Source organism: Cryptomeria japonica, chromosome 6, assembly GCF_030272615.1.
Source record: "Cryptomeria japonica chromosome 6, Sugi_1.0, whole genome shotgun sequence".
NCBI lineage: Eukaryota > Viridiplantae > Streptophyta > Pinopsida > Cupressales > Cupressaceae > Cryptomeria > Cryptomeria japonica.
Genome location: NC_081410.1, coordinates 73,615,760 through 73,633,852, shown reverse-complemented (window position 1 = coordinate 73,633,852; position 18,093 = coordinate 73,615,760). Strand labels below are relative to the sequence as shown.

Sequence of the window (18,093 nt, the reverse complement as noted above, 5' to 3'; positions counted from 1 at the left end):
TTCACGACTTACTATTTTTAGTGTCTTTTCAGGCAGTTTTATTTTTAGCAGTTCAGTGCAAAACTCCAACCCAATTCAGTTTGACGGTTTTTAGCACTTCAATTCATAGTTCAATTTGGTACTGATCAGTATTTGATTTGCAAGTGATTTTCTAAAGTTAATATTTAATTATTATTGTTGGACAACTTAGGAAAGGGCAAGTACTTTTTTATTCAAAAAATTACTAATTCTCCTAAGTCAGGCGATATGGATGAAAAGTGTTTAAGTTATAATGTTTTTTATGTGGCAAATTGTGGACCAAAGGAAAAAGTTCGAACTTGGAGCCTAGGAAGGGAACTTCCATCTTGGGCGCCATATACTTGAAAAAAAGATGAAATGACATGTGATTTGGGCATATTTGGTGAGCATTTGCATTTGAATTTGCCTGGGCAAAAGTTATAAATAAGTGACTTGAGCTCTCATTTTGGCTATCCATGAAATTTGTATAACGAAATGCTGCCGGAATTGTGCCAGACTTGTGCTTTGAAGTTGCGAGCTTCCTAGCCTATGTCAGTTTCGTGCTTGAGATATAGCACCTAGTTGTGGAGAGACTATTTCTCACTCAGAGGAATAAATAGAGCATATTGAGAATGGATTGCATCAGTTGGTTTTTTGTTTTTGTGAGAGTTTGTGTGTTTCCTGGTTGCTGGATGGCGTCATATTTTCACTCCTAAGTCTCTGTGCGGGCTCCTGCCGATTCTGGGTAATGGCTCTAAATATTTCTATGCATTAGGCGATGAGATTTGTAAGTTTTCAGCCCCTGGTTTTGAGCATTCAATTTTAAAATGCAAATCGTATTTTTCAGCCTAGACGTACTTTTATAGGGATGCATTGGGAAACGTGTTGTTTGTCTAAGGTCATGTTGATGTTGTCTTCCAATTTGTACTTGGTCGCTTAATGCATATTGTTAGTTTGGGTGTGTTGTGGGGTAATTTGAGTGAGTTTTGAGTAAGTTAGGAGCATTTTGGTGTTGTTGGTTATGCATTTCCAACCTGCTATCTTATATATCAAATTTTCGAAAGTTGGATTTTGGGTGAGTTTTTGACAATGTGAATTGTTTGGGTTGTTAGAGGATGTTTGGAGTTCTTGTTGCAGCTGTTAGTTCTTAATCAGCACTTGGTTGTCAAATTCTATATTCGTTGTAATGTTGGTTAGTAGTACTAACAGCAACATTTTGGCTTTCTACTGTCCCACAGCATAAGTGGAAGAGGCTAGTTTAGCCGCCTACCTTAGATTAGCAATATTTCTTAAATTTTGAAATCTCTGTAATGAATTGTAAAGCTGGTTAGTAGTACTAACAGCTATCCTCTCAGATTTCTCATTCGTTCCCACTGCATAAGTGGAAGAGGTTGGCTTAGCCGCCTATCTTGAATTTGTAATATTGTCCTCCCGCTGCATAAGCAGTTGAGTGAATTCCATTTCTTGTCCTCCCGCTGCATAAGCGGTTGAGTGAATTCCATTTCTTGTCCTCCCGCTGGATAAGCGGTTGAGTGATTGCATTATTCAATTCTTTGGCTTGTCCTTGGCTGGTTTACCGTCAAGTGATTGCATTGTTTTCAATATCCCGTTGTATAAGCGGAAGCGGTTGGCTTGCCGCCCAAGTATTGTAATCAATTTCAGTTATTGGCATCTAACGATCCCCTCAACACTATATGCTCTCACCCTCCTAGATTCCAGATTGGGCTCTCGGTGATTAAAAAGTGGAAGGGTAACTTTCAGCAGCATTTGGTTTTCATTTTCTAACCCTAACAAGTGTTGTGTTGATTGTAATTTGGGAAAATCAAAAAAAAATTAAGGGGGGTCATTACAAAAAGCTAGGGGTGACACCCTATCCTTCCAAGAAAACGTCCATTTGAGAAGAAATTGTTATTGAAACACCCTTTTCCATTGATGTCAAAAGGGGAGAAAATAGAGCAAGGGTGAGCTTTAGAGTAAGGGGGAGCATTGCCTCATAGAGAGGTTGCTATCAATGACAAAGGGAGAGTTTGTTGAGAAATTGTCATTGATGGCAAACAAAAGAATTAATAAATTCTACATATGATCAAAAGAATGAAAACTATTTGAAGTTTTCAGTCTTGAGGAAAATGTCACAGCCAGATTGTTAATGAATTATGTTTTGCAGCCATTAAAAAGACATCATCACCATGCTCGAGCCAGATCAGATAACATGCTGGTCATATTCACCAAGATCATGATTGTTAACATGCTAACGTGATTGTTAACTGAGCTGGATCTTAAGTTTCTTTTATTTTAATAAACCAGTCTTAAGTTTCTTTTATTTTAATAAACCGGTATTAAATATGGTAAAAAGGTGGTGATTCATTTATTATAATATGCCACGATTTAATAAACAAAACAAATCACGGTTCAAGGAGACATGCCATTTCAATAAAAAGTTGATAATGTTCATTAAACAAAGGAAACGATGTCTAAGTGAAAGGATGGCTCGTTCTGAATAAACATCTTCATTCACAAAGTCATCTCATTTCAAAAAGGTATATAGGGAAGTTGAGAAGTGAGATCAGCATTGTAGTTGCTGAGAATAAAAAGGGAGTTGAGCATACCACGATCAGGTCACTGATCTGATATAAATATCAGACTTGAGGAAGAGGATTTAAGGAAGAACCACTAATGAGAATACAGCATATATAAAGAAAACCTTGATGCTGATTGTAGAAGGAATTTTTGTAATGTTTTGAGTGGAAAATATAGGAGCATTCTGAACACTGATTTCTGCAGAATTGAGTTAAGTAACATATGAATTCGACAAGGAAGACATAACTCTTGTAAATGCTATTGAATGAGGGGATGGTGCCTCTAGAGAGCTGGTGCTCACATAGTGAATGAGGAGTCGGTGCCTCTACCAATTGTAAAAATAATACTTACACATAATAATATATTTAGTGTTTCTATATCTACTTTGTGTACTTGTGTCCTTTGGACTTGTATTGTTAATAAAATTGAATTCTGAAAAAGTATGTTATACTGAATCACCCCCACTCCCCCTCAGTATAACTATGGGACCAACAAGGTGGTACGTACCATCCTCGTCCTATGAAAAAGCCTACAATTGGGCAATATTTGCCAGAATCATGTAAAAAACTTACTACATATAATGCTCACATATTTTATCACTGTGATGGTTAACAAATGACATCTTCAAAAGAAATTGGACAATTTGGGTAAACAGAATTTCAAGAATATCCTTATGTGCTAGAGTACAAATTGTGAATGAAATTCATGGCCCAGCTTTTCTGGATATGGCTCAAGCCCATGGTTAATATTCTATTTGCAAAATACAAGACCTAAACCTTCAAAGTCTCAAATTGCAAAAAAATCATCCAGGAACATCCCTTATCAAAATGGAGATAAAAGAGCTCAAAGGGTTGAGTGGACTTTGATTCTTCGAAGGATTGTTTGAACAATAGAGAAGTGCCATGTATCATCAAGATATATCATTGGCAACTGCAAATGTAAACTTTGATGTTAGAAACCTACAATACCCAACAGAATAAAACATAAAATTACGATAAATATTAAAAAATAACAAAGAGCCTTGATATATAAGACCATGAGAAGAAATTGCTCCAATATGACATAGCCATATGGGCTATGGCCTATTGTACTTTATCAAATAAAATACACTGAAGGATTTAAAACTGGAATTGGGCAGTATTTGAGCACTGTAATGACAGAGATCAAATAGAGTCTTGTGATGCTTGACATCTTTCTGTGGAAGGGAAGGGAAAAGCAAGGAGCAAATTTCCACAAAGCACATGCTACCACCCCCATTCCCAAAGTTTATGTAACATAAGGAAGACTCCCTTAACCAATTTAAATATGTGGCAGTTTATTTAACCTATTAATGCAAATATTCCTATTTGTTATGAAACGTACTAAAAATATAAGAAAAAGTAATTTATTAATTATAAAGTTCTCAGATTGTTTATCCATTTAGTCTTTGCAACCATTTGAAACATCTATAGAATATCTGAAAATTTCAATGTGTTCCCACTTGCCCTCCTGGTCTTGATCCAACCTAAGTTATAACAACTGAATGGTAGATAATTTCTTTGCTAATGCTGTCAACCCATGTTTTGTTTGCAATCTAATATCATACGCAGTAAAGATTAATCTTTTAAACATCTCTTTTCCTAAATTCTTAGAACAATATATTTAATGCTTGAAAATAGATCCAACAAAAAATTTCCTCAAAAAATTGTCACTGTAAAGATGTAGACTCACAATGATGTTAACCTCGTCAAATTTGGTAATTCTGGCATACTTCCTTCCAATTTATTATCACTGATATTCCTGAAAATAACAAGAAAACACAATTATAAGAAATGTCATTGGTGACAGGTTTCTGGTGATATGGAAAATACTTTTCAGTTTCCTGTTGCTAGAAACTCATTAAAACTATTAAAGGATATATTTCTGTTACTCTTACAGCTTCTCGAGGTTCACCAAATTATTTATGCTACTTGGCATCTGTCCTTGCAGATTTTTACAAGATAAATCCCTGATACAATTTGAAGCTAAAGGTTAATCTTACAGTCAAATGTCATCGAATAAAAAGCTAGATGATTTCCTATATGACAAAATTTTAAGGATAGTAATTGTAATGATGATTTCAAGAAAGAAAGAGATGATTCTTATTACACTTCCATCTTTAACAAATATTTCAGGTGCAAGGAAATAATGTTTTGAGTGATGCCTAACAATTAACAAAAGAAACAAGAAAGACAGTGCAACAATCTAACAGATTGGTAAAGTTCCATTAAAGACTTTCTTACAAATCATTTTTGAATATTTTGGTTGAAAAGGTGAGTTATAAATCAGAGTCAAAATTTTGAAATGCAGTGCAAGACATAAATAACAGATATAGGAAGAAAGACTAGCACATTATAACGATGGTATTTCTTGATCAGATTTAATGGTGCAAACAGTGAAACATGACAAACTATCAGATTTAATGGTGCAAACAGTGAAACATGACAAGCTATGTAAATAAGATAACAGATTGACAAGTCAAACGGCATTAGCTCAAGTAGTAAATCATGGGGGTTTACAGAGTGGGGACCTGTGTTCAAATCCCCATGAAACATTTTACATGCTTAGATGTACAAGTGATGACCCAACAGACAATGTTAGGTACAAATCTTGGACACACTTGACCAAAGGGATGCCCCCTAGACAACGTTCAAGCCAAATCAAGTCTTTTGAAGTAAATTATAAGCAATAGAATATCATATAATCTTAAAATCTAATGGTTCATTTTCCACCATCTAAATAACTAGCATTCCGGAATCTCTATCTGCATTGATTGCTTGAAAATTTTCAATTGCTCCTTACATGTGCATTGTGTTCTTGATATATATTGGTACGTCCCATATTCTCAAACTAAACAAGTATATCATTCATTTTCATGGGAATAATGGTGTTAATTGTTTAATATAAACATGTTCCTATTATTTTTTTGACCCACAATTTGCATGCTTCACAAACGGCATTTTACACATATGTCTGGCTTAAGATTACTAGATATTTTGCTGTGGTGTAACTTTGCCACAATTCTGAGTATAAAGTTCTCTTTATGCTTTTTGACAAAGACAATGTCTCTTCTTTGTTCTTAATAAAGACAATGTTGTCTCTTCTTTGTTCTTAATCTTATCGGGACCGGATAAACTTGTTCCTGATGTTCCTGTAATCCTCAACAAAATCTTAATCTTTATTCAAGTAGGTTATCTGAATTAAGCATGTCCCAATGTTCAAAACTCCTACTAAACTTGAGAGTTGTATTATAAATGTCCAAGCATCTTCCAATTGTACAAGGGAAAAATAATTTAGGCAGTTAATGATAAATATTACTTGCACAAGTGCCATGTAACACCCTACAATCACCATAAATTTGGTCCAATGTATATATGTGTTTATCTGGCTATGAATGCATTCTAGAACCTTGAATCATTAATAATATTTGTTGATGCTCTAAAGGATTTTGATAGATAACTGCAATCAAGAAAGGACACAACTTGCATCTTGTATTCCGTCTTTGACAAGTTTTACTTTTTCATAGTGATGAAAATATCGGCTAAAAATCGTTTGACTCACGATTTATCGCAAGTCAAACTTGCTGAAGATTTAATCGTTGAAAAAATGGCGCAGAGATTTGGAGAAAAATTGTGAAAAATCACGAGTAAAACAAGAAAAAATCGCAGATAAAAAATGGGTTTCATTTTTAATGGAAAACCTAAATTTTTTAAAGCAATACTAATGTGTTTTGACCTGCGATCATTTTCGTGCGGGATAGAGGGCACGGACGCTGACGGAAGGAAAAAATGCAGGATGATCATTTTCGTTCCAGGGCATTTTGATCATTTTCTTTTCCAAGGGGATGACGAGAATATGAAATAAAGTTGCAAATAGTAGGGAATGCTAGCTGAAGTCATTAGTAAACTGAATTGGGAGAAAATCAATACTTTTGATCCATTCAGGGGGGGAAATTAAAGTAGGTACGAAATACTTCTGAAGTATAAAGGTCATGCATTTATCTTATGTAATCAATTGTTAAGCTGTAGTAGTGTTAATTTGTATAACACCTTTGGGTAAAGGTTAAAGGTCTGTAAGATATAAAGATGGCTGGCAACGTAGAAGAGAACTTGTAATTAAGGGACTTCAACATTATTGGGTTGGAGGAAGAGAGAAAAGGAAAGAATCTCAATAATAAAACGGAGGATGGAAGAAACCTTCAACAACATAATAAGAACTTTGATAGAAATGGAAAATTTCCAAGACTTTCTACTTGATGCAATATGACAAAAGAAAAGCATTAATTCTTATAATGCTTCTTGATTCGATTGTGTGCAAGATTTTTATCATCAACGTTTCGAATCAAACTCTCACCCTAATGATGAATCACGGAATGTGATTCAAAACGTTGATGATAAAAATCTTGCACACAATCGAATCCAAAAGCATTATAAGAATTATAGCATGGATTGTGGAAATCTGATAGCATTAAAAGAAAAGCATTGCATGATGGAAACAGTGGATAGGTTTTTTAATCTTCAAAGATGGGGTCAATGGGAGATAGCAGCTAGCAACAAATATTGATGAGCTTACTATCTTTGATTACTAGGAATTCAATTGAAACTAAATAGTCCTTAGATAAACTAATGCAGATTTGATAAATTTGGCTACAATAATTGAAAATGCCTCAATTGATGTTCAAACTATGATTTATATACAAAGTTACCCCGAGTTTCCGGGACGGGGACGGCAGGGGACAGCGGGACACGTTTCCGGGACGACAAATTTTTTTGCCAAATTTGGGGACAGCGAGGGACGGCAAAGGGGACGGCTATATAAAATTTAGGAAAAATTTAAAAAATATAAGAAAATTTCAAAATTCTAAATGTTCATATGAAAACATGGATAAAGCATGCATACATACATTATATTCATATGAAAACAATAAAACATGGATATAGCATGTGTATGATACTATGAAAAGTTGAAAACATTTTAGAATGTAAATTTTGAACATACAACATTGTTAATACTCAATACACAATATGCAATTATGCATTCATAAATCAGAATTTCAATTCATTCACATTGTCAATATGCATATCAATAGACTCGGAGGTTAAATTTTCCCTACTTCGATCGACGCAGTTTCCCCCCATATTTTTCAACGGGGGTTTGGGGGCAGCGCCCCCAAGGTGGGGTCAAGGGGCAGCGCCCCTTGCGCACTCCCTATCGCGATACAGGGCGGGGTCGAGGGGCAGCGCCCCGCGAGGCCAAAAAAACTTACTTTAATAAAGGCGTTGGGTGTTATTTTTCTATTGACTCGCCAAGTTTGGCAATTTTCTAATCTTTGTGTCAAAATGCCCAAAGGCTACACTGCTGCCATATAGTTTCATTGTCAAAATTATGAATTAAATTAATAAATTTAAAATTTAATTAATGTTATCTTTTAATTTTTTTTATTTTTAATAACAATTTGAATTAATAAGGGGCCTATATTAGAAAATTTAAATAAAAAATTGAAAATACAACTTTTTTAATTTTTTTAATATTTTTAAAGGGCCTTAGAATGGGGGACGTCTAGCCGTCCCCGGGACGGATTGGGGACGTCCCAGCCATCCCCAGCCGTCCCTGGGATGTACGGACGTCCCCCAAAGCTAGGGCAGGCGTCCCCCTGTTTCGAGGACGTCCCCTCAAAAAACAAGGCAATTTGGGTACGGGGGGAAACGTCCCCTGGCCGTCCCCAAGTCCCCGAAACGTCCTCGAGACGGGGACAGGGGTTTTCAGGTCGGGGACGCGTCCCCAAGTAACTCTGTTTATATATGATATAATGATGGAAACCAGTAATATGTTATTATATTCTATAAATTTAGTGTATATGTGTGCTTTTTTAAGAATATTTTTTAAAAATATATATTTCAAATTTATTGTCGACTTTTTCCTCATTTTTTGCCAAGTCTCGGTTTTTTAAAAATTTTGGGCCAAAAGAGTTATTGCCCAAGTAAGAGTTTTTCATCTTATTACTATATACTAGTATAGATATCTTAAATACATCTATCTAAAGAAATACCGAGAGATATCAATTAGAGCTATTTTATTTAGCTTAAAAAAAAATTTACAATTATTTTTCTTCCTTGATACAAATTTTTAATTCTAATTTTTTTAAATTTGATTAAATATATCTACCTTTTTATATTTAAATTTTACACTCCTTATCAAATTATTTTAAAATATATATATATTTATAAAAAAAAAAAATTAATTGAATTAATTATTTTTAATACTATGTTTATATTTAATATTAATATTTTGACATGTAAATGGTTGTCAAATTTAAGCTAAAAGGTAATTGTTAACATTAACACACTCACACCATTACACTTCACCCCTTGCTGCCATATAGAATGCCTCTTGACATTAATTATATTATTATTCCATTGTGCAATCTTTTGGATTCTTGAATAATAATCTGCTTGCTGTTTCACCTTTCTTTTCCTGGGCATTTCATCTAAATGTGATTGTCTGCTACAAATCACAGTCCAAATTTTTTAGTTACATATCCTACCTCCCAGGTTGAAAAAAAACAGCACTTCCCTAGTAAATGCAAAGAGAAAGTACAAATCAATCATATAACACTATTGAGTTAAAATGGCTCATATATGATATCCATCCAATGAATTATGCTATCCCTGCTTTTCAAGATAGTTATATGCATTTTATTTATTTTCACACCTTGTAGGCAATTAAAAGCAGTGATAAGAACTGCATTCTCTGTCCAAGAATGTCAAATGCAATATCTGAACAAATGCAGTTACTCTATATAATTTAAGGAAACTCACAGTTCTGTGACAATTTGCCTCCCCTGATCTGATTTGCAGGTCACCCCTACCCAAGATGTTGACTGGCCATTCTCCAAAATAGGGAGGCAAGGATCTCCAGACCAGGATTGCAGAGCTAACAACTTCGGATTGCTTTCAAGCAATGCATCTCTCAAAATGACTAGAGCGCTAACTGCCAAGGAAGTGCATGCTTCATGTCAGAAAGAATGGGAGAATATTAAACCACTTGTGAGAAATCAGGGAGAAACCAAAACATTCATATAAATAAGTAGATTCTCAACACTCGTGTGATTTTTAATCTGAGATACTAGAAAGATAAACAAAGTTTTATTCAGATCTCAATCTTAACATTTAAAGATGATAATTTATCAAGAAATAAGGAGGGTAAGGAGTACAGGAGTGATTGGTAACTTGAAGAGCTTTCTATGAAGAAGACCCTAATTTGAGCAGTTAATCATTTCATTGCAGAAGAATGAAACATGAACAAAGATACTAGGGAAGAATTACATTGCCAACTAATTATATTTGCCCTAATTTGAACAGTTCATCATTTTATTGCAGGAGAATGAAACATGAACAAAGATGCTAGGGAAGAATTGCTTTGCCAACTAATTATATTTGCAGGTTTTGTGTCTATTTACCATCACTCTCTGCAGTTCCAGCTTTTTTGGTAATTATTTCATAGGCTTCATAAGCATTGCAGATTGGGCTCAATTTTGAAGTTCCTTCTAAAGAAATATTCAGACCACCAACTGCATGAACTTCGAAATTTAAAAGCTTGTATTGCTCAGTACCATTTGCTAATATGTCAACATGTGAATGCATTAGTTCCCCATTTACATGTATGTCAAACACTCTTTCACCAACTTGAACTTTATCATCAACTTCCCGAAAATACAAGATCACAAGATAGTCCTTAGCTTCTTGGTTTTCATTGTCAATCAAAAGTTCCAATCTTTTCCCACAGGATCCCATCTTTGCAGTTTGCAGAACTTGATTAGGAACTTTGTTGTCGCTGGTGCTGAAATTAGTTTTTGATGAAATAGACTTTCCACAAATAGGATGGGGATCGCCATCCCAGATACGATCAAAAGAATCATTTGGGTACCTAATATGCTCAAGGCAAAGCACAAAAAATTTCAGCAGATGTCCAAAAAAACTTTAGAACAGGAACTTCTAGTCAGTGTAAAATTGCTATAGATCATCTGTCAATCCCTCACACTAGGAAAAAACAACTTTTCTTCATGGACAACAGATGTACTCATGACACATGACCATCCTCACTTAAGAATCAAAACTATTACAAACATGACCAATTTGGTATCTTGTTTCAATATTTATGTATTTTTGGAACACAAATCTTCGATGATTAAGTTGACTTCAATGAAACCAACTCAATTAGTTCAACATGACCATTTATAGGATCATCACCAGCAATTTGGAGTTTAGAATTAAGTGAAGCGGTACAGCTGATATACGCATGACATGTCATTGATAAAATCTCAACAAGCCAATGCTAGTCGAAATGTACTAGTTGTAATTGCATACAGCTTTATATATATAATCAAAAAAATGTGTACAAAGGACTCACAAAATTTATGGATGTTGTTTGTTCAGACTCAAATTTTTGTCCCTTTGAATTACTTATAGGTGTTGCAGATTTACAATAGTCTATCACATAAAGAGTTGTTTGATCCAGACATGAAGAAGAATAACATCTAACTGAGAATAGGAGACTGAAAACTTCAAATAATAGCAAACTCACCTTAGGCTCACTGACCCATTGTTTCCAAGGTCAATCCGTGTTAACATCTTCAAAATTTTCTGCGGATCCTTTGAAGTATATAATTCTCTGTTGAGAGGCCTCAATTCCAGCTGTGAAATAAATGGAGCTCCATGGTGTCTTTTTGGAATTAAGCAGTATGTGACATAATTCTCTGTAGCTGTAAGAATCACCTCATTTCGAAGAGCTGAAACTGATGTGTTTACTTGACATATTACTGTAGCATCAATAGAGACATCAAATAAAGGCCTCCCATACAGTTCACCATGAATAAAACTGCCTCGGATCAAATAAAGATCTCCCTTCACAGTTGTTAAGTTATAACAACTTTTAAAATCAGAACTAAATTGTCGGATAGGCTTAGGTTGACTGCCTTCCACTGGAGACGGATATAGCACAATTTCTCCCTTATAAAGAGTGTAGTTATCATCTGGAATCCATACAAGCTTTGTTTCTGCTTCAATAATATTAGATTTTCCACCACACAGTAAACTAACAAATCCTGGAATTTCAAAAATGGTGACCCCAAAATCATTAGACAAGCATTGTAGGAAAAGATTAACTTCTTAAGACTAAATGATTAGATATTCAACTAATCTACACTTCCATAAGTTGGCAGCAATTGTTTATATTATTGTATAGTAAAACACATCCCATTGGACATAAAATATAGATGTGCCGATGCACCAAAAAAGCAATTGCCATCATGGCACCAAATCAATTGCAATTAGAAAATTACTTAAGAGTTATATCCAATCCAGGAAAAAGATCTGAATCTGATATGCAAGTAGTGAATGCATACCTTCTTGTGCACCAACAACTTGAACTGCAGCAAACAGAAAAACTGTAATTTTAGTCCAAGGGCATACAGCAGCCATGTGATTTTGAACCATATACACAAATCTGCATCCAGAAATTTTCAGACCCAGTTCAGTACAGTTTAAGAGTAGTTTCCTCTTTGTGTATAATGATCTACATGTTCACTCTATATGCAGAAATAATATCCCTAAGTAGAAATATACGGAAACTTTTAACAAAATCCTATTCTCGATAGAAAAAACAAATCTGCACAAACCACATAAATAAAGCAACATTTATAGCTAGATGATATTCCAAAAAAGTGAAACATTAACACGCTCAAATTTCATCATTCATCATTAATAAAATCTGCAAAAATAAACCGAAAATCACCATTGGGCAAATTAACAAGTTGTCACAGCTCTAAATTTACGACACCTCTATTATCTAGCATAACCTAGAAGGGGATGGTAAATCAAAGTCCTTGATGTGTCAGTCTAAAGAGGAGTTTTATTTCCAATAAATGTCAGGGGTTTTAGCCTATCAGAATCTTCAAACACTAAATTTATTTTTAATACAGAAAAAGATGGCATTCAACTTCAAAAATTTTATAAAAATGCTGGCAAATTGCAACGTTGTTCACATATAAGATTAGCAGAATAAATCTACTTGAACTTTCATTATGTTTTATAAGAGATCAAGAGCATGCAATGATTTCTCTCTCTTTCAATGAAGTCTTTATCGAAAGCACTAGAACTGCAGCATTTCCTTGATGACTAGGCAATTTCCATGAGCAGAAACATAAAAAATGATAATAATCAAATACTACATATCAAAATAACAACGTTAGCTCAAGTAGACAAATCATTATTAGAATTTATTTCATTTAAGATAGCATTCGAATGCAATACTGCAGAATTTGCAAGAAGCATCAAACAGAACAGAATAAAAATGGCTATAGAACTCAAGATAACAGACAATAAACAATCAAGTTATGCATATAAAATTTCCCCTGTAGTGTATGTAGCAGTACAAAAATATTTGAGAGATGAACCAAAAGCATTCACTTGGGCATCCTCATACGCTTCAAAGAGGAAAACTACTGACTATTTACAGAGACCAGTTTATTCCAAATTAAATCCTCTCACTCATAAACAATGCTATCATCTTGATATTAAAGATAAGTATCACTGAGACAAGGACTAGTTCTAATGAGACCTCCAAATAAAACTTGGTAGATCAAACACACTCAAAAAACTTAGGATACAAGTTATCATGTAACAAAATACTTTTGAAGAGGAAGGGAACATACATTTTCTTGATTTTAAACTGGTGAAGTTCAGAGCTCAAGCTCAAAATCAGGCTTGTTATGATTCCTGAGTTCAAAAGAGATATTATCTAGCAGAGAATGCACACTAATCACCTGAGACAAGAAATCTCAATAACCCAAGGGTTACACATGATTGAGGGAGGAATCACCCTAGTTTTTGTGCACCCAGCAACAGCATTATCCACAGGACCACAGCACATATTGTAAAATAGATAACAAGGAGGGAACCAAAAATTACAGGATACTAGACACTTCCTCGGGATCCACAACAAATAATGTTCTTCTAGAAAGAACAATATCAACAACAAACTGAATCATCTCTTTTGCAGTCCTGTGAAGGAATGCAGTCTAATTGGCTATTTAAAGTCTAAATAAACAAAAAAAAAACACATTACCTAACCTTACTTCCAACAGGATTTTTTTCTCCATCACAGACCTCAATCAGACCAATATTAGAAATTTCAAAATTGCAAATTACTAAGGCAAATAACTTCAGACACAACTGTTAAATAGATTTTCTTTTAGCTAATAAGGAGAAACTTATGCAATTGCAGAAATATTTATGTCTGAGACTGAGCCGTACGTCCCATGCACAAGAACTACTTGGACTACATGAATCCTAAGGAATATGCAAATATATTCACAAATGTTTCCCGGTAATTTTTTAAGGATAGTCCTGCAATTTAGAATTACTACCTAACATTGTCCCTTATATAAAACGATAATACTAACCTTTTTGAATTTTTCCCAATTCACAAACTAGTTTTACTTGAATCCTATAAATTAAATTTCATGCATTGATTTTTCCAGCTACGTTTTTTCTAATCTTGCTATTGTGTGAGATTCAAGTGGTTTTTCTAGTCTTACACACAAATTTTAGATTTATCTTAAGTAATTAGCCAAGATGTAGTTCCTGTAGCTATTCTCTTCATTTTCTAATACAATTTTTCCTTTGTTACTAAATAGTTTTACTTACTATTACCTGTATCAGTTTTCCTGCAATACACTTAAAAGTTTTTTTGCACCAAAATATTGTGTAAGTTTATCACATAAATCCAGTTTCACATCTTAACAGCATTTGTTTGTGACTAAAAGATTCTTTGAAATGAAACATTTTGTATAGATTCATCCTATAATTTCACAAGCCTAAGATACTTGCAGTTTGGCTTATTTTCTTTGGGAAATGTGAAGTTATGCTGATGCAAGTTTTTAAAATGTATTTTGCAGCAATTTTTGTTGAGAAAATGGAAGCATACAGATCTCTTATCATCATCGTGTTTTCCACATTTAGAATAAATTGTTTTTATTTTATTACAGCAAGTTACAAAAGCTTTCTCTCTGTAAAAGAGTGAGCTGCAGAACTGCGTTACATCATTGATGATATTGCTGCTCTGTTCTTGGTACTTTTCTACAGGTTGAAAATTATATAATGTAATGTTTTTATTGTGAATTAAAGCCGTGTCAGACGACCATTAAAGTGTACAGTTTTTTCCTTCAATTCTCTGTTCTTCGATGTTGGATTCTTCTTGCTGATTCTGTTGTCTGCATTATGGAAGTTAGCATTGCAGGTTTGTCGACCCATCATTGGGAGGGCGCAGGGGATCATATAATTGCATTCCCTAATTAAGACCACCAGCTGCTGACAAAGATTATTTTAAACAAAAAAAATTGTGTGGATTCCTTCTAAGTTCATATACATCCACTTTCCAAAAAGTACTTCAAAACAGGTAGGTTGTGCCCCCCGTGAGAAGTTTATCACTAAAAGAATGCTCTTTCAAAGATCTTCCAATCTTTTAGAAAAAACCAAGCCACATCTGGAAGCACAAAGGCACCAACAGCTCAAGTGGTAGAGTGCCTGGTGCAGTGGATCAGTTCCTCAGTTCAAAATTGAAACATTCAGAATCTTCACAAAACACAATAGACAGAAATTAATAATCATCCACAATATAACAGCAGACAGATGGTGAAGAACATTCTCAGTAACATTATACAGAAAACATCCAGCAATAACTTATATTTGCAGATAAAATGGCTCGCATGGGCCTTGTCTCCCCTCTACCAAAAAAACTAACTCCGTCTCCTTTCTTCTTCAACTTAAAATCCGTGTTTGCTCGTGAGACCCTCCTAATTGGACTCTAACTCGGTATATTTAGCAATCACGTAACAGCTGTTCCTAAAAGATCTAGTCATTAAAGACCACTTCTAAACTTAGCAAATACAGTTCCATCTTCCTCCTGATTCTGAGGAATCAATTTGTCCTCCCTCCTAATTCTAGGGAGTTGGTATGCATCAGTGCCCCAGTGTGCTGAGCATAGTCTACACCCCTAGGTTCAAGTCCTAGCTGATCCATGAAATTAACATGGTACCAGGGCCAAACTAAATCTACAAGCCCAGAAGTATGGATCGAGGGGGGCATTGATCCTTGGAAGAAACCAAGCCACACCTGATGTAAACCGGTTCACCACTGAATCAGGGGCCACTGGACGTTTCTTCCTGTACTGCTTAGTTTGTTGAGAATTTAGAGGAAATTGTATATAATTTTAGCAGTTGTTTTTAATTGCTCGGTCTTTTGTGGGATCGGAGAAACAGCTGTTTATTCACATGCTCTTTTAGAGTTATGAGTAAATCTGCCAGACTAGTAGTCTTTTACTGACTGATGCCTTTTGGGGCTGTATATAGCAACGCATGAATATACAACGAAGGTGGGTTAGGCAGTAGGAATATATTCCTATTTCTGGTATAGCAAGAGATGCTCTGCGCTGCACGAATCATCTTCAGCTGTAAATTTATTTTGTGTTCGTTTAGTGTAGCTGTTAAACCTGAGTTAATGAATTAAAATATTTGCTGTATTTTCTTTGTCCCCTGCTGTCTTTGATACTATTTCCAGTCTTGAGTACTAATGTCCTGAAACAGAGTATTGTATTAGAGTTGAACTTGCAGATTCAGAGAGGCGTCTGCATCGACACCTCAAACCATGGGGAAGTAGATGACTTAATTGGTAGAGTAATCCAGGATCCCAAGCAGTCCTAAGCGGTCCATGAAATTAGTAAGACCAACGCCGCTAAATTCCACGTGAAAAAACTTAACAAAATGATCATTTCCTGCTCAAATTCCGGTCCTTTTTCCGGACAATTGCCTCATCACTGGTTTTGACTTTTTGCTACACTTTTCTAAATGGTTTTTCTATAACACTTTTTACCCCTATTTTCTTCACATAGTTCAAAATCGTGTAGAAGCAAATTTCAAGGTAGTTTTGCGGCAAAATATTTAGTGGTGCATAGTTGTATTCACTTCTCGGAATCATTATGTTTTAATAAACACTGCACAGAACTAGAAGATTTTTGTTAACTCGTCATTAAACTCATAAACTTACCTTATCCAAAGTAATCAACAGCTATTTCGCCTTCCTCTTGAAACCTTTTTAGCCAAAGCATCCTTCCCAAAGTTTCCCCGCAGAGCCGGAATTCCGGTGTACGCGATCATTGCACGGGAAGATTCAACCGTAAGTCGTTACCCTCTACTCTACTGAGCAATTTGCTCACAACTTTCTGCATTTCTTCTCAACGACAATTCTCCCTTATTGTCTCCCAAAAATTTCAAATTGCCCAGTAAAATATTTCACTGTTTACACCGCAAAGTCCGAACTCATATTGATGCGATTTCCTCAAGCATTTTTTGCAGCAAACGATTTCCCTATTTAGACCACAAAGTCTCTATCATGATGCTAAAATTTCTTATTAAACGTTTTTGCAGTGAAATGCTCCCTATTTTACCACATAATTGCGTTTCCCTGTCCAAGATCACTAGTTTTCGACTAGATGATTTTAAACCCAACATTTTTGGTGAGATTCATAAGCCTGCCTTGATCAGAAGCTTTTTTATATACTTCCTCCGCAAAATTAAAACTTATCTCCACACAACTTTCTCACGGCAATTTCGCAGCAAGATGTTTCATACTTTTATCATATATATACAATGGCTAACTTCCACCAAAAAGAATCTTTTAGACAAAACATTTTGCGTGGATAAGTCTACAAACATACCTTCACATAACAGCTAATTCCAGTTGTACTGCTCTGTTTCAAATTTGACAGGTAACCGTAAATTTTCCCGATCCAGAGCCGGCCAAAAGAACAACAAAATAATCATTTGCGGCTCAAATCCAGGACACCCCAAGGCCAGTTCTTTTCTTCTCCTCTTCCAGGAAATTCCTCACGCCATTTTTCCCGCTGTCTGTAGTGAAAGACTAGAAGCATCCCTGCATATATTATTGAGCCATTTCAAGGCCATGCGATCATCAATGTGTCCGAATAAATTATACCGTTGACAGCAAAATTTACAAATATGCTTAAAAGAATTTAAGTCTCTGTCAATTTACCGGATGAAGAGGAATCCGCTTGCTGCTCCATTTTCGTCGCTCTGCTTGTCTCTTCTGCCTGCATACTCAGCCATTGGCTTAGTCTATGTCACAGTTAATGTCACTCGACCTTTTCTCAATCCTACGGGTAATGTTGCACACACATTTTTACGAGAGCCTCTTGCACCGTCTGATCGAAATTATAAAAACGAAAGAAAGCTTACCTGGTGTGTTTATAAAATATTCATTTGTTTTATTTACTGTGTTTTGGCGCGGAGTTTGTTGCCGATGACGGTAAGCTTTTTGTATTGTTTTATTTCCTAAAATAGAATATAAGGTTTTAAACGGTCAAAAGACTAAAGACTCGTTAAGAGATGGCTAGGTAACATATCATTTTAAGTTTCATTATCAAGAT

At 35.0% G+C, this 18,093-nt stretch overlaps 1 protein-coding gene across 6 annotated transcripts in view; it reads right to left on the bottom strand.

Annotated features, from left to right (window-relative positions):
• Positions 1-17,887, bottom strand: part of LOC131064191 (nodulation receptor kinase) — a 118,352-nt gene extending 100,465 nt beyond the window's left edge. For 4 of the 6 annotated variants that reach the window (XR_009111216.1, XM_057998235.1, XM_057998237.1 and 1 more), the window contains exons 1-8: positions 17,700-17,886; positions 17,365-17,579; positions 11,996-12,096; positions 11,176-11,695; positions 10,052-10,518; positions 9,411-9,582; positions 4,490-4,561; positions 4,285-4,353 (exon numbers count right to left, since the gene is read on the bottom strand). Coding sequence is in view for 5 of the 6 variants with exons in the window: in XM_057998235.1 (XP_057854218.1) it covers positions 4,285-4,353; positions 4,490-4,561; positions 9,411-9,582; positions 10,052-10,518; positions 11,176-11,695; positions 11,996-12,086 (1,391 nt within the window). In the remaining variant the exon portion in view is untranslated. Of the gene's footprint in view, positions 1-4,284; positions 4,354-4,489; positions 4,562-9,410; positions 9,583-10,051; positions 10,519-11,175; positions 11,696-11,995; positions 12,097-16,694; positions 17,304-17,364; positions 17,580-17,699 lie in introns of those variants that run through there. The other 2 variants (XM_057998238.2, XM_057998236.2) reach the window with 2 other exon arrangements.
• Between the last annotated feature and the right edge of the window lie 206 nt (positions 17,888-18,093).